Source organism: Colias croceus, chromosome 16 (assembly GCF_905220415.1).
Source record: "Colias croceus chromosome 16, ilColCroc2.1".
Taxonomy (NCBI): Eukaryota; Metazoa; Arthropoda; class Insecta; order Lepidoptera; family Pieridae; genus Colias; species Colias croceus.
In genome coordinates, this window is record NC_059552.1 from 257,574 (window position 1) to 281,592 (window position 24,019).

The 24,019-nt window shown below is 33.0% G+C and overlaps 2 protein-coding genes across 3 annotated transcripts in view; one reads left to right on the forward strand and one right to left on the reverse strand.

The window, feature by feature from the left end:
• The window catches only part of LOC123698363 (T-lymphocyte activation antigen CD86-like), a 160,772-nt gene that overhangs the window by 59,354 nt on the left and 77,399 nt on the right, over positions 1–24,019 (forward strand). For both annotated transcript variants that reach the window (XM_045644967.1, XM_045644968.1), the window contains exon 2: positions 11,198–11,375. In XM_045644967.1, coding sequence (XP_045500923.1) covers positions 11,303–11,375 — 73 coding nt within the window. In that variant the 5' untranslated portion in view covers positions 11,198–11,302. The remainder of the gene's footprint in view (positions 1–11,197; positions 11,376–24,019) is intronic.
• Positions 3,140–10,497, reverse strand: LOC123698362. Its single transcript, XM_045644966.1, has 2 exons — positions 10,171–10,497; positions 3,140–4,963 (listed from the first exon to the last, which is right to left on the reverse strand). Exons 1-2 carry the CDS (start codon positions 10,179–10,181, stop codon positions 3,292–3,294), a joined length of 1,683 nt encoding a protein of 560 aa, XP_045500922.1. The 5' UTR covers positions 10,182–10,497; the 3' UTR covers positions 3,140–3,291.

Here is a 24,019-nt window from a genome sequence, read left to right on the forward strand (position 1 = left end):
GTTTATGTGTGATTTAGGTAGTATTTTATCGTCTGAAGGCTATTTTTCGTTTAACATAATATTTAATCTATGCGTAGAGCTTGTGCTTTCAGACAAAGTCTATCTGTTCATCGGCTAGTGTAGGTAGGCACCAGAAATCTTCCGGGACGGATTTCAAGAAAACCTAAATATATATTTAAAAAATGCCAATAGAGTTTTATTCGGTTTACATATTGTTGTTGTTGTTTGAATCATTTTTTCACTACATATTCGAAGAAAGAAACAAATAAGAAATAACTGGTTACCTTCCAAGCTATCTTACAAGCTATGTCATAATAATATTTTTTTATATATATTTATATTATTTTACTTCACTATATATGTTAAAACAACCTACAGTTTATAAACAATACCTTACAGAGTGATTTTATGTTAATTGATTTTTTTGTAATTAAATGAAAACAATATTAGCTATTTACCATAGTAAATGTCATAATAGTTACCGCTTGGTTACCGTGGTAACCAGTAATGGATACTAAATCTATGGTAACGGATCTAAACAATTACATGTCTTATTAGATTTTACAAAACATTCCCTGGTCAAAATATATTTTCCGATAGTAAGAAGGCCTCTAAATTGCCGAGATTTTTTTTAATAGTATTTTTATCTTGATGCATGAGAAAAAACCTGTACCAAAAATGTAAACGGTAATGGACACTAAATCTATAATAACGGATCTAAACAATTACATGTCTTATTAGATTTTACAAAACATTCCCTGTTCAAAATATATTTTCCGATGGTAAGAAGGCCTCTAAATTGCCGAGATTTTTTTTCATATATTGTTGTCTTGATGCATGAGAAAAACCAGTACCAAAAATGGGCATTCTCCTTTTTGCGTGTTATGCATTGGCTCTATATTTAACGTTATAATAATAAATTTATAATTATGTACTTTACAAAATACATAAATTCATTAGTTAATTGTTTTTCATTTTCAATAAATATTAAAATTATATCATTTACAATGTTAATATATTATGATACAGGACTTAATATACGAAATAAAAGGGTCATAAATAATGTACATTTGGCTTTATTACCGTGAATAAAGTTTCATTACAATTAGTCCGAATTGAAACAAATATTATCAAAGCTAATATGAAATTTGTGTAATTCACTGGGATATAGGTAATTAAGTTGTAACGTATTGTGGCTTTCATAATGATATATGTAATGACCGCGTGTCATTATAACAGCATTTGGATGGACAAGTCTCTTGGTACCGAATTACTCCTAATTTATCGGCCTAATTTACACGATATTTTTGGGTAATTAGTAATCAATTTATTTGCTATAAATTATAATTATAACAGATAAATAATGTGTAATTATTTTATGCATATATTTCATCAAAAATGTCAAAGTATATAGGTACCATACCTATATGTATATACCTACTAGTGGTCCGCCCGGGCTTCGCCCCTGGTACATATTTCGCAATAAAAGGTAGCCTATGTCCTTTCTCGGGTATCAAAATATCTCCATACCAAATTTCATGCAAATTGGTTCAGTAGTTTAGGCGTGATTGAGTAACAGACAGACAGACAGACAGAGTTACTTTCGCATTTATAATATTAGTATGGATACATTATCAGATTTCAGCTTAGGTATAATTTTAGCAAAAAATTGATGAACTTGAACATTAATCGTATTATGAACGTAGAAATTTAAGTTATCGGCATATTACATGTTTAAAATAAAAAGCCTTTTATGACTGAATGAGCGGTATTTAATTATCTGGAGCAGTAAGTTCTAATAAATCGATAATTTTTATCGATTTATAGAATCGATTACCGTCAAAAATCTAGAAGAGGTAATTAATTAAAAGTTTATTCGAGCATGGTTTATTTACACAAAATTTGCAATTCCCACTCTAAAAATATATCTCTATAGTCGTTATTGGAAACAAAATAGCGCGCCATTATTTCCCAAAGACGCCGATACTACAAAACGCTTCTAAATGCATACATAAATAACAGTGACGTAAGTAAATTAATACAAACGGTCCCAGTGAAGCCGTGAGTTGCAAGTTCCCATATTGTATTCAATGACCCAATTTGCCGCCATATTATTTCGCCTGTTATTATGCAAGGAGACAGATTTAAGTGTGGACAATTTGGGCGTGATAATCATGTTTTATGAGGTACAATGAATAATGAAAAAATTGTATAATTTGTGTTAAATAGGTTTCATAGCGTGATTTTTGTATGTTTCTGCTAAAATAGCACAATCTTCAACAATTTCAGAATTTTTAAATCATCCCAATACCCAGTCTTTGATTATATACTCCCAGTTTTCCTTTTTATAATGTTAGAAAAGACATACAATATGTTACAGGATGCTTTAAACTAATTTAGCAACTGACAAAATGGTTCTGTTAATATTATATTCACTAAAAACTAGGGAATTCCCTTCCCTAAGGATCCTCTCCTATAAGGAAGCTTTTCAAAATAAAAAAATATATATAAAATTGATTTGTATTTAGCTACAAATACAAAATACACTATTTGTTTGTTAAACGTCGCTTTATGTATATTGGAATAAATATAAACAAAACACAACTTCAGTGAACGGTCGGGCAATTAATAAAATACCGAGAAATGTTTGGAACAACAGCACAATATTTTTAATTCCCATATTTACCTTTGTACGTCTCATTTGCAGTCAACAATTACGCTGCACCCAGAGCCATATTAAATTTCATTTTTATTCATATTTTTAAACGTATTTTAAGTATATAGGTATCTGCGAATGGCTCAAAAGAATAAAAACGTTCATATTTGTGTTATGTGGTTTAAGTTGTTCAAATTATTTCTGATTCTTAAATCTATGTTATTCTTATATTATTCTGGGCAGTGTACATACAAATGATTGATGAATTTGATAAAAATAATTTGAACATAAATGTTTGTATGAGACAAGACCGTTTGTATGAGAATTATATCGACCGGCCCGCGAAGGCGCAAAAAAAACCGAAATTTACTTTAAATTATTTATTGTAAAAAAAATTACATAATAAATTACTCCTAACTTAACCTACGTCCCTCCCGTTCGATGTTAGAACTAAGAGTGCTCGTCCTCCTCGGCGGGGCTGCAGCGTCGCGGTGGCGATGATTGCCGCAACACTCTCTGGAAGCGCAGGTGTGCGCGATGTCGCAATTCCTAACAGGTGCAGCTTCTTGGGTGGCCCCATGCATCCTCTAATCTTATATGTAGGTACATAACACCTCCCTCCTGAAGTTCAGCGATTATTGGCGGGCAAGGCTCGTTAATATCGCTGAAATTTCACCCTCCGCCGATTGATGTTCTATTTCTTCTTTTTGATTACCATGAACACTCGTAGTAATAGGCTTTGATGTACGCAGTCTCCGTACGACGTACCATGTCACTAGGGCAACTGCACTCGTTATTAATATAACATATATCGGTATTATGGAAGGCTGCATATAGAGAATCTCGTATCCGTTGTTAGTACTGATAGGCATTTCCATTGATATAGCTCTGTTACTAGCGTGTAATTTATCCAAATTTATCGAATTCAACTTCAGAACTTCTTCATCTGTATTATATTGGCTGGAATCTGGCAGGTTTGCAATTTTCATTATCTGTCCTTTGATATGGTCTTCTCGATTGACTATCTTGAAAGCCTCCGTTTGAAGAATGCAGTTTTTGGGTATTGTGGCTAAGTAGCTTCCTTTAATGACGTCATATTGATCTTGCGAGCATGATAAGTGGATTTTTGATGGCTTGGGGAAACTGATGACGTAGTGGGCGTCGTCTAATTTTTCTAGTGCGGGCGCTCCGAGCTCCACAGGCGTGAAGAGACAAGATGCGACGACTCGTTGCGTGGTAATAAGGTGATACACGCAGTCATTTTTGGATCGATGATGGTTCAGCTTGTCCTCACATAGATACCCTAGGCCAGACTTCGGGCATTCTGCCTCCATGTACATAAAATCCTCGTTGTGAATTGCCACAAAAGGATAGGGTGGAATTAGGACTTTACTATCTTTATTAGGAACTATGGATAATTTAAATAATTCAAAGGTAGCAGGAAGGACAACCGGGAACATAAAAACTATAACTATATTCCTATTACTATAATAATAGCCTAGTTTAACTAAATCAAAATATTCTCTATAATTAACTTGAGGGATTTGCTCTTTACCATAAAATTTGTGTAATTTATTTAGCATTTCTTTTAGAGAATTTGAATTGAACATAAGATGATGCGTACTTTTCGCACGAATAAAACCTAATAAATTTTCTAATCTATGTAATTCTTCAGATATATCATCTATATTATCTGATAAAATCGCTACGCGTTGAATTAAATCTATGTATAGAGTAACGTTTAAATTATTGGCCTTTAAATCATTTATAGCTATTTCAATTTTTTCCTGATTTTTAATTAAGTTGTTTAAAATATCAGATTGTTGTTCTATCCAATCTTTACTGAGGCTTATATGATTATTCATTTCTGTGACCAATTTATTCTCATTATTTTGTAATAATTTAATTGCGGTATCATATTTAATTGCATCTGTATAGTCTAGATTACCAGAAATACTTTTTATAACTGAACCTAAACCATCTATGAGACCTCTCTTTATGCGATTGGGTTCAAAAGTTTCCAACTGATTTGACAATTTAATAATCTTATAATGCAAGTGTTCAATATGTGAATTATAAAGCGAAAATAATTTATCGTGCAAATTAGGCGTTAATGAATTTAATTGATCCTTTACTATGGTTATACTATCACGAATATCCTTTAAATTAATAATTTGCAAAAATGAATGATAATGAGTGACAATTCTAGCAGTTCCAATATTAAATGGTAATATACCAGGTCCGTCATCCAAGCTAGTCAGGGTGGGATCTTCTGCTTGAATCTGGCACAGGATCAGAGGAAGGATTCTGTAACAATTTAGGTACCCTCTTAAGCCTAGATTTAGCAACAGCGCCATATTTCTTCTTAGTATAGATATGAATAGGTAAATCAGCCAGTACAGTATCGTGCGTAAAACGCGGTGCGGTCTTTTGTCGACTAGCCCTAGGATTTCTTACAAAAATTTGTTGATCTGGATAATACTGTATTTCGGGTTCGCGGTTCCTATTAATGTTTTCTGTAATTTGAGTACGGCGTTCCAAAGACGATTCATTAATAATTTTGAATACTTTGTGCATACTATCGCGATGTTCTTGCATATATTGCTGTAAGACATTTTCTGATAGATCGATATCTACAGGATCGCGGGGATCTAAATGACCGGTTATAATGTCAAGAGGCCTGCACTTCGTAAAACTGTGGATCGAACTATTATAGGCAAGAACAGCATACGGCATTAAGTTAATGATTAATTCACCACGTCGTTCAAGTTTTAGTAAACGTATGTGTTCTAATAAAGTTGAGTGAAGCCGTTCTACCATACCATTTTCGTTAGGTGCATGAGCTAATAACTTATGGTGATTTATTCTATGAAGCCTTACAAATTCACTGAATATTTGGTTCGTGAACTCAGGACCTCGATCCGTTACGACAGTCATAGGTAAGCCATGATGTGTACCAAACGTCAAAAGAGCCTGAACTACGCTTATTGCGGTTGCGTCCTTTAAACAATATGCTTGAGCATACTTAGAGAATGCATCTATTATAGTGAGATATTTCTGAGAATCAATACTAAGTAAATCGAGATGTACTATTTCAAAAGGTTTTGTAGGAGGAACTACGATTCGAAATTTTGGATTTACTGGAATTCTATCATATTTCCCTTGACCACATATGCTACACTCATTAATATATTTAGTTACTGCTTCCTTCATTTTAGGCCAAAAGTATTTCCTAGATAAAGATAAATGAGTTTCGTTAATTCCGCGATGGTTAGTTTTGCCTTCATGATAATTTCGTATTATTTCCTGTTGCTTAAAGTAATCTTTGACATTTTGCAATTCTAATTTTGTAAGAACTAAATCCATACATGAACTTTTAAAATTACTCTGTATTATTGGAACTATAGTACACATAGCATCAGGGGGATGAACTAGAATTGCAGTTTTTATCTTAGGATCTACATATTTTTTAATTAGTGAAACTATTTCGCTATCAATATTCGCTTTGTTAACATTAATATCTATCTTAGTATGATTTTCAAAAGGTTTTGAAATTATAGGCTTACTCGGTACTCTATCTATTAAAGTAATAACTATCTGTCTCTTAAATTTATTCAACGGGTGATCTGTTATAGGTATATCTAGAATTGGGTTCTCCGCGTCAGTATGAACTGTGACGGTGTCGGAATTTGCTGTAAGAGTACTTGATTTCGAATGTGCAGTAATCGTACTTGAATTTGAATTAACAGTAATTGTATCTGAACTTCTTCCTATTAACGAAGGTGTTGTTTCTGTTGGATTAACCGCTAAAGAATCTGTTTCCTCATTATTAATTTGAATACGCGATAAAGCATCGGCGTTACAATTTTGCTTTCCCTGCTTATAAATTACGGTGTAATCGTATTCGCTAAGTTTGAGCCTCCAACGTGTGAGACGGGAATTAGGTTCCTTTAAATTCATGACCCATTGAAGGGGCCTATGATCAGTTATAATTTTAAACTTGCGGCCAAAAAGGTAAGGACGGAAATATTTCGTTGCCCAGACAATTGCTAATAGTTCCTTCTCAATCGTACTATAATTAATTTCGCTACTATTAAGTGTACGTGAAGCGTACGCAATTGGTTTATCGGAACCAACGGGGCCTTGCGAGAGTACAGCACCGATGGCTAAATTCGACGCATCAGTCGTAAGAATAAATTCTTTATTGAAATCAGGATACTGGAGAATTGGATCGTTCATTAATAATGTTTTACACCTATCGAAACATTCAATGTAATCTTTAGAAAATGTTATCTTTGAACCCTTTTTTAAGCATTGTGTCATGGGCTTCGTGATTTTAGCGAAATCTGGTATGAATTTCCGATAATAACCTAATAGACCTAGAAATCGTTTAATATCGGTTGGAGTTTTCGGAAGGGGATACTTTTGGATGGCAGATATCTTATCTGGGTTAGGTTTTATCCCATCTTTGCTAATAATGTGACCTAGATACGCGGTTTCGAGTTTAAGAAATTCCGATTTATCCATTTGTATTTTAAAGTTGGATTCACGCAATTTCTGAAACACTTTCCCAAGATTAACGATATGCTCCTGTAAAGAAGTGCTAAATACTATTATATCATCTAGGTAGACTAGACAAATAGAATTTTGCAATTCTCTCAGTACATTATCCATTACTCTTTGAAAAGTAGACGGACTATTCTTTAGACCCATGGGCATTCTTAAGAATTCAAAATGACCATGTTCTACACTAAAAGCGGTTTTTGGAATGTCAGCTGGGTTCATTTCTACTTGATAAAACCCACTTGCTAAATCTAACGTTGTGAAGTATTGACAGTTACCCAATTTATGTAAGACATCTGTAATATTAGGAATCGGATATTTGTCATCCAAAGTTTTCTCATTTAACTTTCTAAAATCAACAACTAAACGCCATTTAACTTTGCCGGATGCATCTGCCTTTTTAGGTACCACCCAAATAGGAGAGCTCCATGCTGAATCTGATGGTCTAATAATACCCTGTTCTAACATCTTACTTATCTGATTCTGTACTTCCTGTCTATGAATAAATGGATAGCGATAACCTTTCGTATAAACCGGTATTTCATCCTTAGTTCTAATAGAATGCTTAATTTTATTCGTAAATGTTAAGGTTTCTCCTTCTATATAAAATACATCCGCATACTGTGAACATAATGACTCTAAATTTAAACGTTCCTCATTATTTAAGTGATCAGTACGCAAGCGAGATAATACCTGTTTCACACGGTCGGACGAACGTTTGGTGCGCGTGCACTCGTTATTATAAACCTCGGCACATACTGGTCGATCCATTGAAAAAATTACGTCATTACGGGTTGGATTAGAAATTTCCACGATAGCGCGATTGCTTTTCGCCTTCGTTAAACATTCAGAAATATGACAATTACATATAATTTGTTCCGGTATAATAGCGTCTCCATTCTCAACATCTATAGGTAATCTAACTAATTTACTACTTCCTGCGGGTATGACGTCCTCATAAAGATTAGCGTTCCGTGAGTCATATACTAATAACCGATTCGTAGCATTGCAAGTATTTAAAGTTTTAGTTTTATAATTAATTGATGCTTCCCATTTATCTAACAAATCTGAACCTATTAAGCCGTCGAAATAATTGTGAAATTTATAAACGAAAAATGTAATATCGTCAGGGTCATTAAATTCAGGAAAACTAGGTAATGTTATAGAATAATTACTACGAGTTACAGCATGAACATTACTTACTTCAAAGGGGTCATAATTAAGAGTAACGTCAGGAAAATATCTCTGTACTGCATCAGGGCTAAGAAAAGATTGGTTAGCTCCAGTATCAATTAACAATTTAAGTGGAGGATTATGAATTTGAATATAAGGAAGTTGACGTTGCGTGTGTAGATTTAATTCTATTTTGGTTTTTCTAATTTTGGTGGATTCTGAAAATCCTGATCGTGTTCTGAACGTACGTCACACGTTTCATCAGAATTTTCAGGTGCGTCTGTCTGTTCGTAATGTACATAAGGTTCATATTCCGTACAGTAATATTCATTATTATAATAGTTATCCTCATAAGGATATAAATCGGTACAGTAATATTCTTCGTTATCTATATATTCATTATGATTCATCTCCCTAGTCTTAAAGTAATTACTCGGGGGTGGATTACCAAATTTTGACCAATCATGAGCGCGTGCAAAAGGTGTTGGTGGTAAAGTCTTTGTAACGTAATGGCTAACGCCACTCATAGGATGCGGTTTCGGTTGCGCGGGATGTTTAGGCTGTAATCTGAACGTATTGCTCTGCGGGTTATAGTTAGGGGGTGCAGCGCGGAAAATTTGCATAGTACGAGTAGGACGTGCTGGTCCCTGTGGTTGATTAAAATTTCGATTAAAATTTGGTGGCTTAAATTGCGGTCTGAACGAATGTAAAGGCTGTAGTTTAGAAGAGATAGGTTCACTAAAATCATTATGTCTATAAAACGGTTCATTCGAGTACGGCATTCTAAAGGGTACGTGGGGTTTCCTATCAAAAGTTTCATTACGTTGTTGAAGGTATAAAGTGCTTTGTTCTTCATTCACGTATTCTAATGCTTTTTCAATGGTTGCGGGGCGCATGCAACGTATACGTGAGCCTAACGGATCTCGTAGGCCACGTAGGAAAGCCTGTAGTGTTAATTTTTGATACAGGTCCCTTTTTGCCTCACGAGTAGTAACGACTGTTTCATGTAATGCTATATACGTCATTATAGTACTAAAAAGATGTTGACATTTTTCGTAAAACTCTTGAGGAGAGCTACGACCTTGCGTTAATAAGGCTAAATCGTTATAAAGGGCGGTCTCATCTCTATGGTCAGAAAAGTTATTAACTAATACGCTTTTGATACCGTGCCAAGTAGTAGGTATACCGTTTGCATTAATAACTCGGGCTGCAGGCCCAGTGATTTTATTTAAAATACCATTACATAACGCGGCAGTTTTTAAAGTATTTCCGGGATCTTTTTCTATAAATTCCTCAGCCAATTGGTCACTTAAATGTATAAATCTTGTTAAAACGTTAACATTACCATCGAATTCTGGCAAAAGCCTAAGTGCATTAAAAATTTTATCTAAATCTGACATTTTAGATATCTGTATTTCCTATACTTATAATATAAAATATATTAAATTTAATTAAATTTATTAACTTCGTTAAACTAATATAAAAAAAATAATAATCTTTACCTAATTAATATATCTGAATTATGAAATGAATTAATTCGCAAAATTTGAAAATTAATTAATTCGTAATTAATTAATATTTAAACTTATTAATCTTTTATCAACCTAATATCTATATTTGAATTTTACAATTTGATTTTGTAAAATTCGAAAATTAATTCGCGATGAATTAATATTTTAAACCTACGCGCTACAGTTCCTCGGTTCCCGTGAATGGGTAATCTAGGAAAACTTACAAATCTAGGAATGGCAAGTCACTAAGAGAATTAGTGTACTTACAGGATTTTCATTTCGGCCTTTCTTGCAGTATCAATGTTCGGATACCCTTCGCGTTGCGGCGGCCAATAGATGTAGGTTCTTGGTCCCCGTCGTCGTCCCTCCGATGGAATGGCAATTCTCGATGCTTGTAGTTTCGCGTTCCGAGAGACGGCTCTCGAGGATCATCCTACCGGCTGCGCCAATTATATCGACCGGCCCGCGAAGGCGCAAAAAAAACCGAAATTTACTTTAAATTATTTATTGTAAAAAAAATTACATAATAAATTACTCCTAACTTAACCTACGTCCCTCCCGTTCGATGTTAGAACTAAGAGTGCTCGTCCTCCTCGGCGGGGCTGCAGCGTCGCGGTGGCGATGATTGCCGCAACACTCTCTGGAAGCGCAGGTGTGCGCGATGTCGCAATTCCTAACAGGTGCAGCTTCTTGGGTGGCCCCATGCATCCTCTAATCTTATATGTAGGTACATAACATGAGTGTATTCGAAGTGATTGTACTTTGGCATAAATTTACTCAATAACGTTTCAATTTATATAAATGAAATTTAGCTTAGATAATTTATGTAAAAACTGTCAATTTAAACGGGAAGCAAATAGAAGTGTCCGTAGAGAAAATAGAGCAATGAAACACATGTGCTTTGTGCGATACATCTGCCCCAAAGGAAACGGGATTTCACTTTGTACATAATACTATAGAATGCAGTCTTTAGGTACTTATAATATATTGTATATGGGAAACTTAGCAACTCTGATATAAAAAAGATACGATAAAATGTTTATTTGATAATAATATATTCCTAATTATAAACTGGCTCTACGTTTTACTTACATAATACTATAAAGATATTATGAATTTATTAAGATATTATTGAACATGCAAATATTTTTAATAGGAAACACGAATTCAGGATAATTTTATGCAAATGATTTATATTAATTGTTTAGGTAATTTTTGTCTTATGATTTATTTTTTTGGAAAATACAAATATTTAATATAGTTTGATAACAATTACTTATATTAATTGTTACAGGTGCAAATACAGTGCAAATATAATGTGAGAATCATGGACGAGCAATCAAGAAGAGTGACAGAGAAGGGACGATATGGGATGAGAGAGTGCGAGTGAGTTGGCACGATGGCAACGAAGATGCTGCTCTCTTTACTGCTGCATTGCTTCTATGTGACCACCGCTTCGAGTCCCGGGACTGGTAAGTTTTAGTATATAATGTATGTATTCTATTTTAATAGTATAATAAAAAAATAGCTTGAAAAAAAATCTATCGAGTAAGCTTTTGGAACCTGTAATTTAAAATAGGTAACCTAATTCGTTTGATTAAGTATTTGATTTTATTTATTTTCAACCGGTATTTTAAGGTTGGGTCTTATATACCTATCGTAGATCGAAATTCACCAATGAAATAATATTCAAAAGAGCTCTCCAAAAAGCTCGAAAAATATGTACCTACTCGTATAAATTAGTCCAGAATAGGATGTATATTTTAAGCCTTATGTTTTACGTTTCTGGTTCAAAGAAACATCAATTAGGAAAATAAGATTTTCCAGAACTTTCGAAAAATGCACTCAACGAATATGAAAGAATATCTAACAAAGCAAATACAGTCCACTTACCATGTTTCAATATGTCAAGTGCATGGCGAGGGCACCCCACAACTTGGTTCTATCTTTTATAATATTTTTTTCGATTTTATTCGTATATACTCTCCATTTAAGATGTAGGTAGTGTTAGCTTGTTTGATTCCTTTCAAGTACAGTTGTTATGTTAAATTATTATGTACGAAAAAATGGTTTAATATTTAGCCTTATATTGATTTCAGAATCTGCTGAAATACATAGTAATAATATTATAAACTATTAGTTAGCAGTTACTTCGATTATGGAATTTCAATACACCTCGTCTGTTTGGAAGATACATGAATATAAAAAGTCATTGACTATTCAATACAATGTAGAATAGACATTCAAATATAGGCTGACAAAGGAAATTTTCGCTTTATATGAAAGAACAAAAGAAACGCTCCGATCTGCATGTTACACAAGAAAGCGAATAAATACAATTCCCTACCCTTTAGCACACCGCTCATTTACAATAACATACATAATACATCGCATTTCACATAAAACAATTCCTCATTCGGAATCACGCTTAAATATTCCCTCTAAAACTGTGAAATTTATCCGCTAAGATAAAAGAGGGAATGGCGTATTTCCACATCCATTGCTGGTTTACTGCGCCGCACTGAAATACATTCGAAACGAGAACAGTGATTTAATATAAGACGTTGGATCGTATGTAAATAGTCGAATGTGTCGAGTCGTGCTTCCGCGACATGGTACAGGGTGCTAAGAGTTTGCAGTCTTGAATATATTTCGGCAAATAAGTTAGTGTCAAAGTTGTCGCGGTTTTGGTTACAGCTGTGGTACTAACATGATTCAAGATGCCTGTTCCTAGTTTAATATAATTACTTCGATTTTGGCTTTGGAACATTAATTTGAGGGATGGAATTGGGGAACGTTCCAGAGATTCTGTTAGTTTGGATATCGACCGAACTTGGAGCTAATTAAATGTGTAAGATAAACAAGTCGGTCAATAAACTAGATACATGAATGGAACTATTGAATATGCTCATCGATTTGATCATGTGAGATTAGGAAGAAAAGACGTTACAAAGTTTTAACATTCTGAACGTTAGGACCGTTTTTCTTGTTCCAGTTTTATTATATAACTCCTAAAAGAAACGCATTTACATATATTTACGAAACAATATTCTTTCAGGTACATCTTATAGACTGCCAAGCATCTGTGTAATAAAAATGTAAATAGTATTTAGGCCAAATGACTTTTAAAAATATTCATTAGTATTAGTATTCATTCAACATAAGGTTACTAAAGATTTCATTGTTTTAAAAATGAGCACCTTATTTTTCAAGAAAAAACATTTTAAGACTTTCACATTTACGTGAGGCAAAGCAAAAACTGTAGCTATCGGGCACTACTCACGTAAAATCTGTTACGACAGAGTTCACATCACCGCTATTGAGAGCAAATCAGTTGGAAACGCGTGTCTCCGAAATATTGATAATGTACCAAACGTGGTTAAGATGAACGCAGACGCAAGGGGTCACCTTTTAAGAGCAATTCTCAGAAAATCGTTCGAAAATGAACTACTATTGAATGCTGAATGGTGATATAGTGACAGCAACTTACAATTTTGGAGCTGTATTAATATCATCAGCTATTTCCAATACTTTAAGAGGAACAGTGTCTTTCTGTAGAATGTATTTCAAATCTCAAAGCATCATTGTTTAATTTTTCTAGTAAGACAGACGGCTGGTCCGCGGCCTATCAATTATTTTGTATCCAGTTTACTTTAAAAAAATTGAATTTTCACAGCGAATACAAAATCCCGGAAATAAGAGCTTTTAACTTTACATAATATGAAACTTTCATAGAAAATACGTAATTTTTAAGAACATTTTAACGTCCATTAGTTTGTGATTTATTATCATAAATTGAATGTTTTTTTATAAACTTAAGAACTATGTAAAAATAATTTATGTATTCGCTTCGTAAACCTACAATACAAGAAAAATATCAGTATCAGTATCTTATAAATTATTACAACATCAGCAATGGGAGCAGAGAGATTTTTAAAGAAATTCAGTCACTAAAAAGTTAGACCTACAGTAGACATACTAAACCTTCATTTATTTGGATTTTCACAAACTTTGTCTGAAGAGAAACTTTCTTCTTATTTCTACACTCGGAATATCTCATTTCATTTTGATATTGATAGTTTATTCTAGAGTTTGAGATTAATTTAACATTCTTTTTTAAATAATCTGATGGTAAACATTTTGAATAATAAGTACCTATACAAATATTTTGAACTGATTATTATTAGACATTAACATGGAATCTCCAATACGAGTATAATATTATAACCTACGAAGATGCAGAGATAGCAGCAACGGACATACAGTACTCCAAAGGTAATAATGCGCATAGAAATCTTCGTCACTGTTCGGCAACTGTCATATTCTCGGAGCGTCCGAAGATGATATCTATATAGAGCGGTTAAATGCATTTTCTTCATGCATAATTTAGTCAAATTATATGTTTTGTGCTTAAAGAGATTTATATGTATTTGTAGGTAAGTAAAGATTTTGTTTCGATAATTCCTTGTAAGTAAATAGCGAGTATAACCCCATTTTGATTGCGAATATATTATCTTTGTTGGATTGATTTACTTGGAAAATTTTATAGTACTTTTAAAGTGTCTTACTGAAGCTGGTGTAATGATGGAAGAAAAGAAGGTTAAAATAAGTATGGTTTTCAATAAAATAAGTAGATATGGTTTGGTAGAAAGTATGGTTTTCAAACACAGGTTTATATTATTTAAACTATATATGTAAATCTTATCATTAAAATCTCAGTTCAAAAGTATTTACAGTACTGATCATTCTTCAATATTATGACAATTACAAAAAAAATAAAAACAATCAAAATCAGGGATTATCTTTATTTCTGACATTTTAGATACATCGGAACTCAAAATCAAAATCAAAATCAAAAATATTTATTCGTTAACAAATATGTTTACAATTATATCAGTCATTGAGACATCCTTTTAAGCATTTATAAGCTTGTGGTAGAATATCTCGCTCTTCCTAGAGTACATTACCATTTATTGTTACACGAATAACATTTCCTTAATAAAGTAAAAAGTGATATAAAGATAAATGGGTATGTAAAAACTATTCAGATATACTTTATGGAACAGAACAGGTGTGTATCTTTGTGTATGTGTGTGTGTGCGTGTGTGTGTAATGTGTAAGTATATATTATATATGTTGCTTTATTTAAAAAAATATTTAATTTAATTTTAATAATTCCTCTATATCCTCATAATTTTTATATTTTAACCACTTAATGAGTTGTAATTTACACTCCTTCGCTGTTTTTGGATATATATTTAATGCTTTATTTATTAAGTTATATAGGCAAGAAGATTGTTTAGCCTTTTGTCTTCGAGCATATGCGGTTTTAACATATACGTTGGGAACCACACATGTTTTCCTCCTTCTATTATCAAGGTTAGGATCATATTTTAAACTCTTGTGTTGTTTCAGAACAATATTTAATATGTACAGCTTACGAACTGTAAGAACATCACACACCGAATATAATTCTTGAGTCGGAAATCTATAAGGTTTAAAATGGATAACCTTTAATAAAGATCTTTGTGCCCTCTCTAGATCTAGGAATTTTGTTTTGGTAGCCCCTCCCCATACGGTAATACAATATGTTAGCACCGATTGAACAAGTGACACATATACAATTTTCAGCAAATCTGTCGTTGCAACATGTCTTAAAGTCTTGAAGAACCATATTATAAACTTTCTAGTCCTTGTCATGAGGAGTTCTAGATGGAGATGCCGCGACAAACGTTCGTCTATGATTACTCCAAGATATTTTGTGCTAGATACTTTATTGATTTGGTGACATGAACAATTTAATGTATTAAGGTTAGGGCAAGAATGAATTTTTATATTAATATAAGGTTGATTTCTACTATAATTTGTAAAGCAGATATAGTTAGTTTTATCTTTATTAAGAGTCAAGAGATGCATTTCTAACCAGTGAGCGATTTTAGCTAGACCAATTTCAGCACTATTTTGTACTTCTTCCCAATCTCTTCCACAAAATACAACAGCTGTATCGTCCGCATAAGAAAACACACATCCATTTGTCAAAGACATATCGCACAATGAATTTACGTAAAGCAAAAATAGGGTGGGTCCCAATACACTCCCCTGCGGAACACCATAATATACCTTAGAATCGTCACTACAATGCTCTGCTATCTTAACCCTTTGTCTACGATCAGTGAGATAACTCTGAAATAGGTTTAAAGCAGTACCTCGTATACCGATTTGCTCCAGCTTCTGCACAAGGATGGGGATAGAGACACTATCAAATGCTTTTTTTATATCTAGAAATACAGTTAAACATTTGTTTCCTACATCTACTTGATTAACTATTACAGACGTCAGAGCTGTAACAGCGTCTTCAGTGCTTATACCATGCCTAAAACCAAATTGCGAGTGAGATAGTAAATTAAATTTTTGTAGGTAAGAAGTTAAACGGTTATTTAATAATTTCTCTAGAATTTTTGCCATTACTGGGAGGACTGAGATAGGTCTGTAATTATTGGGATCGTCTTTATTCCCACCCTTGTGCACAGGCGTTATTAAGGCCAATTTCAGAGCGTCCGGAAAGACTCCTGTTGCAAAGCAGAGGTTTATCAGATGAGTCATTATAGGCACAATTATTTCCCCGGCCTGCTTTAAAAATTTAGTAGTGATATTATCGTAACCTGGTGCGCTATCTGTTTTAAGACTCATTAACACAGATTTAACCTCATCATCATCTGCCTCTAACAAAACAAAAGATGAACCATGGGAACTCAAGGTCAAATATGTGGCCGAATTAGTACTTTAACTTGGGCGGGATAGAATCTCCTCTGCAAGTGATTTTCCAACATTGGCAAAGAAATCATTGACGAGGTTAACACATTTACGAGGGGTTGTCTGTATAGATAGTAGCTCAACATTTTTGTCATGCAATGTCTTCCGTTGTGTGATGTTATTTATGGTTCTCCAGAGCATCTTAGGGTTTCCGGCAGCATTAGCTATTTGTTCTTGTTCATATCTACGCTTTAGCTTTTTAATGAGACTAGTACAATAATTCCTATAACGTCTGTATGTGATTTGCAATACCTGATTTTGTGGGTCAGATCGTAGCTTTATTTGTAAATAATTTCTATTGCGAATACATCGTAGTACCCCTTGAGTCATCCACGGTTTTATAATACGTTGCACATTCGGAATAATTTTTACCAAAGTATTGTCAATTATATGTTTTTGTATTAAATTTATTAATTTTTGAGCCAAAGTATTAGCATCAACACATAAAAATAAATCATTAATGTTAGAATTTTGAAGGCTTTTTAATGCATTGTCATAATCCAAAGAACTTTTATATTTGTTTTTACATTTTAATTTATTAGATATTTTTTTTAATTTTAGAAAAATTGTATAATGATCCGAGGTACTTGTTTTTATCACCGCAATAGAAGCTTTATTTTTAGGATCAATTTTCAACATAAAATGGTCGAGACAGTTCTTATCTCTCGTGGGTATTATGTGTCCCGGAAGTAAACCATGTGTTGACAACATATTTAAATATCTAAGTCGATTTGTTTTATCATGAAAACTTTCATTATCTTTGTGAATTAAGTTAATATTTATGTCTCCAGTCAAAATAATTTGTTTGCAATTTTTTATGGATTCTAAGTGAAGACTCAATGAATTAATAAAAATTTCAGCATTAATATTAGACGGCGACCGATAGATTCCGATCAAAATAAATTCCTTAAAACTGATTTGTATACAAGATGCCTGTGAGATATTAATTTCTTTTACATTTACCGAATGGATATTTTTTACATATGCTGTTACACCATCACAATGGTTTATGTGTTGGCTCGTATTATATGAAGTATAGTTATTTAATATAGGTAAAGATTTGTTGCTGTCCAGCCAGCACTCACTAAGAATAATAAAGTCAGGCAAGATTTGTAGTTGTACAAGATTCAATTTAAAGTCTTCCAAATTTTTATAAATACTACGAATATTTTGACATACTATGGTAAGATCAGATTTTTGTATTTTATACAAAGTTATAAAATCGTGGGTAGTACATTCCTGAGATTCCGCAATATTTATATTATCTAATTCATGTAAAGTATTAAGTGAACTATCCAAACTCTTCTTCATTTTCACTTTCCCTACTGCCCTCTGTAAACCTATGCCTGCATCACCTGTGTAAATCATTTCATCAATTAATTCAATTCGCCTTTAAAAACAAAACCAAGGAGGGAACGTTATAGCAGCTCTATATAATTCCACACAGAGAGAACACGTGCAGTCACCACCAATATTTAAAGACAACTGACGGATTTTTGAGTTTTTTTGACTGACAGGCTACCGTCACCTACCGCCCGATTTGTTTTTAATTGTGTATGACCGTGAATTGACTTCTATTTCTTTTGAACAAGGTGTAAAATGCAAGTTCGTTGTTTAGGGCTCTTACGATTCAATGATTCGAGTGTCTTCGGAAATACGACAATTAGCGAAGATTTGCATGCGCATTATTAATTTTGGATTACTGTAGATCTTTGTAAAATAAAATTAAATTGTAATTGAGGAACTCCAAAGGCAATTGAATAAATAAGCTCCTTATAAAATTACAAGTCTAAATATCTAAAATCGTTACTGTATTAGAGCTATATTGTACTGTAATAGTTACTCTAGGCGACAAAGTTTTGTTACTAAAACTTTTGTAGATTATTACCAACATCATCTTCTATATACTATTAAATAAAGACAAATGTTTGTCTCAGAACTAGGCTATTTACTATACCTACATTGAGGCCTAAATACTAAAGGTCGAGTTTCACCTAAAACTATTCGGTCTTACACAAACTTAACCAATTCCAACTTTGGTATTGTGTAAATCTTTACGGAAAATTAATTGAAAATTTCAATCTGATTTATTTAAACAGCTAATGAACTGTATTATTTATTAAATTCACGGAAACGTATCGCAGGATAATTAAAGCTTAATAAATGAGTAAGATAATATATTAATTAGTGGAGTCTTTTAATATTATTATATAATTTTATTTAACAATTTTATCGAAATGAATTTAAAATTCAATCGACCATTCATTCAAATCATGCAATATCGTTTTTTCATTAATTACACAATACGACATACAATATACATAGACTGTATATCAACACAATTTTGAACTTTGAACTTACAAAACACCGCAAAAACCTTTCATACGATAATACATTAAACCACAACTAAAACGAAATAAGTCATTTATGTTGCAAAGTAAAAAATTGGCCCAAATCCATTACAGATCAAAGTATTTCTGCTCCAGGTAAAAACAAAGGGTAAGGAATCAGTGCCATCAAAGGGGATGATTGTCTAAGGGTTGGCTGAACGTTGAGTTTTTGTGAGTGAATTAATGGAAGGGCTAAATGCTTTAAGGGTACATGGGGTGGAACGGTAGTCGCGATCACATGTATTTAAGGTTTGGGGTAGGTTGTTGCTTCTATCCTTTGAACCTATAAATAGAAACGGTTAAAACTATGAATCTTTAAAATAATCTATTCAGATTTTGGTTCGGTATACACAACGTCAAGTATATTAAACGTATTTAGTTAAAAAAAAAGGCTTTAAAAGCTCTATCACATGCAATATGTTTTTAGATTTATAAATTCTGTACATATAATATCTGGAAATCTATATTCTGGGGATCATAATTATTGCACTTAAAAATCTCGCACTTTATGAAACCTAAATAAAATACTTCATTGCCATTAAATGGCGTCTGTTTCACGACATGTTATATAATCACAGATAATAGTTACTTCCAGAGCTTCGCTTTTTGCTCGAGTCGAGTTGAATCTTGAAATTTGATCCCCATAGATGCATACATGCGATCATTTATACAAGTTGAGTGGAGTATCCAGCAACTTGGCTAATCCTGATCGATTCACCTGCCCTGTTTGTGCCTCGTGTTTTCAATCTTACTTACTCAATAAACCTGCGCCAAGACCCTTAAAGTTTTATCGGTGTTTCAAACGCTTTGACATCGCTAGGGCTGCTTCCGAACTAATTATGGTGTCATTATTGATGACGGCGGTGTTTTGAGAATTTGTTATAGTAGAACTGTTTTGTAATTGATCAAATCTAACTTCTTCTTCGCGGTGGTTTTGATTCGTTTGTTTTTTATGACAGTGATCGTTGGATTCCAGTTTTTGAGTGTTTTGTGTGAATGCTTGACTTTTCTTGGTGTGTTGTACGTCGAATATTTAATATTTTTCATTTGAAACGTATTTATTATGTTTTATATAAAATAGTAGGGATGTCAGAATACTTATAACTAAATCTGATTGTATAACAATAAGAATAACTCACACAATATTTATTCTTTTTCGTCTCAGTCAAATACCAATACAAAAAATATCATTTCTAAATAAATCCTATTTATATTTACCACTGTATCAAGACTCGATAAATAAAAACAAAATCATTCTGTAAAACCACCAGGGATCAGCCCTATAAGTTCTTATGCGTATCATAGTGTTAACTTTATTACCATACGAATAAGGCACAGTTTCCCGTGATGATTCGATATGAAGTATGAAACCTTCATACGTTTACGTCAAAACAAATTCGTTCTCATTGCTTTCGGTATAAAGTTGCAATTTACTTGTCAGGAGTGGATAGTTTTTCGATCAATTCTTGTTTGCGTTCGAGATTTTCGATTTAATAGAGCTAGTGGTGAGAAGTTATTTGTATTTGGGATGTTTATGTTCGTATTAATGTGGGATCGGGTCGCTGGAGATTGCAATCATCACTTGACTCTATCGGGGCCTTTCACTTTGATATCTAATGAGACTTCTATTGACAAGGTGAAGGTTTGTCCTTAATTGATACCTTGAGAATGGCCAAAGGCATTTCTGTTGAGAAGTCTCGATAGTTACTTATTATTAATTTTGTCGCATTGTTTTCTATTTGAATAATGATGTGGTTAATTCACTGTGTTGTTCATAACAAAATAATTTAACGCAGCAAATGTATCAGATTGTCTATGATGTTGATGTCTTCGTATGGACATGAATTAATTTTTATTGAAATAACTGCTTCGTTTACTTGTAGTGAAAACCATAAAATGTACGAAGGGTATTTTTAAATTGTAATTATGAAAACGTTTCCAAATATTATTTTGAACGTGAAGTTAGGGCACAATAAAAATAAATTTAAAGGAATTGGTGAGAAGGTAGTTTTGGAGGGAGTTAACAGTAATAACCATGTATATTGAAGGCGTAATGATATATTTACGAAAGCGTAGCGAACGCACCGCGCTGAAATATAATAAATTGAATTAAACATGTAATTTACTGAATGTTATCATTGTTTGTAACACGTGAGCATTTTAAAAGGTTTTCATCATGTTGCTTACACAAGACTTAGCAACTCGCAAAATGCGGTTTTAGTACAAAACGCTATTCTGTTTTATAACTTTTGTTTGCTTTCGAAATTGAAGCAAACACTTTCTTTGTTTAAGTAATGGAATGTGGAAGCGATTTTTAGTGCGGTAAATTGATTAACAGTGTCGCTTTTTCTGATTCCGTCCGTTATTGTGTTCTTCTCTTTCTGTGCTATATTTCCATCAAAATCGACAATTTTATTAGTGGTTAGTTCTTTGTGAAAAACTTGGTAACCGGTCAAAGTTCTTTGATTCAAATTGTTTTAATGAAAGCGAGTTCTATTTTCGTACAGACAATAGCCGAATTACATGAGATCTACGCAGAGAGACGCCCAATGCTGCAGTGAAACAAAAGGTAACCTTTCAGAAAACTGACCCGTTTAAATTGAATAAATTACGTAATCCATAATCTGAAATGTATCACAAATTACGTGTGAGTGTTATGAACGGACCTGATAAAGGTAAGTAATATGACAATAGGTTTGTATGTAAATAATCAACACATGCATACGATTTGCTCGTACATTTAGCTCATAAAAGCCCTTTAATTTATATTGTTTTGTGCAACTTAAAACAAAACAATCGTTTCCAAGGATAAAAAATTATAATAACAATTTTACGGTTATTGATTAATTGAAGCATTGGGTGCAACAAGGGCGTATGTTGTAAAATAGAGTTTCGAGAAAAATGATAATGAAAGTTGTAATGCCTAACATTATTTTAATACTTATAATTTGACTTACATTTACTGTATAATTTCTTAGAACCATGATTTAGCAAAAAGATGAAGGTATTATGATTATTTTGAAAAAATCAGAAATATCATAAAATCAATTTTTTTTAACTTGTGTTATCCGCCCTTGTTGCACCCAACTGGTAAAACAGATAGGACGTTAATTTTGCTATTGATTTTGCGTTGAAAATAAAATAAGAAATGTAAGTTAATGTGTATTTATTACAACCACCGTTCAAATATTCAACTTAATCATTTTTTCTGACTTTCGTGGTTTTAATCAGATTCATTAAAATGGACTTTGGACTATTCTTAACCGTTTTTCCGAGATTTTTAGTAGCGACAGTAATTTACTTTCTGCAAATGTTTATCTTTAATCCGTCTACTGTTAAAAAGTATTTCCATTGAAAGTTTCAACTTATCAGGCCCAACATTTTCTCTCAACTTTAACACTTTTTCTAAACACGACATTATGAGGGTATCTTGCTGCGCATTGTCACCTATGTTTCAAAAGTTACAAAAAAATCTTCTCTGTGCATTTTTTTGGAACAACACGTGGTAATATGTTTACAAACTTTTCTAGGTATCTTCCTTCCTTGAGCTGATGTATATTCTTTACCAAAACTTCTCTAACTTTCGGCACGTTTTTTTTCACATGTTTTCATTCTTCACCTTCTTTCTTCCCCTTTTTTGAGGGGCTCATGTTCGCTCTGGTCAGCATCTGATCTTAAGTCACTTGAATCACTCGTTTCAATCATTTTTTACACAATAAGTTTTTACAAACTGCAGACAGGTCGTAAAGTGTTCGAATTTAAACGCACTTTTGATATCTATGCAACAAGGGCGTAGTGCCACCTTTGACATTATTGATTCTCACGCCATCAAAAAGCGGCTGATCTAAACAAGTTTTCGGGATACGAAACTAGATGGCTCTGTGCATGTTTTGATGTAATAACATCAAAACGGACTTTGGGTACCGAACGCCCTTGTTGCTCCCAATGCTTCAATTATTGATACTAAACCTTCGGTATTATTCAATCACAACACGTGCCTCCTTTCCATTAATATTGTAGGAGAAATATTAAAAAATTCGTACTTACAAAAGTTTATGAAATTATTCACTATTCTTAGAACCCATTCTCTGATTATTTCGTTGAGGCCTCTATAGATATTTCGTGACCCGAATTTCGTTCCGTTTATTTTATTTTCAGAATTTCTAGAGAAGAAAAATATGATTATATTAATTTTATTTACGTTTTTTCCTTTCATTTCTTTGGTTTTCCGTTGTATTTATTAAGCTATATGAGATAATATTACTGTTTATTAAGACGTTGGATTCAGTAAATAATGCTTCTAGTTTATACAACAAATATTATCTGAATAAACATACGTTCTGGTCGTAGAACACACATATTCCTAATATAATATGCTCATAATATTATGTATGTGGGGCATTTCACGCGAAGCGGACACAGATTTCAGGGTCAGTTTTTAGATTTCGGTTATATTTTAGTATGTTACACCTGTATAATTATGTTCTCGGTATTTATAAAAAATATTTTTGCATTTAGAAGCTTAGTTTTCAAAATACAGGTATTTGAAGATGTCAGTAAGCGTGGGGCATGCACGACTTCGAATGTAATTATCAGTTCAAAAAAAGGGTAGATCATTTTCATTTTCGTTCTCGTTCTCGTCCTCATCCTCATCCTCACTCTCTCTCTTACTCTCACTATCACTTTCACTCTGTCTGACTCTCACTCTCACTCTCTCTTCCACTCTCATTCTCATTTTCATTTTCAAAATTTATAATGAACTAGCGGTCCGCCCCGGCCTCGCCCGCCTATGTTCTTTCTCAGGATCTAAAGATTGTCCGTGCCAAATTTCATCAAAATCGGTTGAGAAGTTTAAGCGGGAAAGCGTAACAGACATACAGACAGAGTTACTTTCGTAATAATATTATATAATA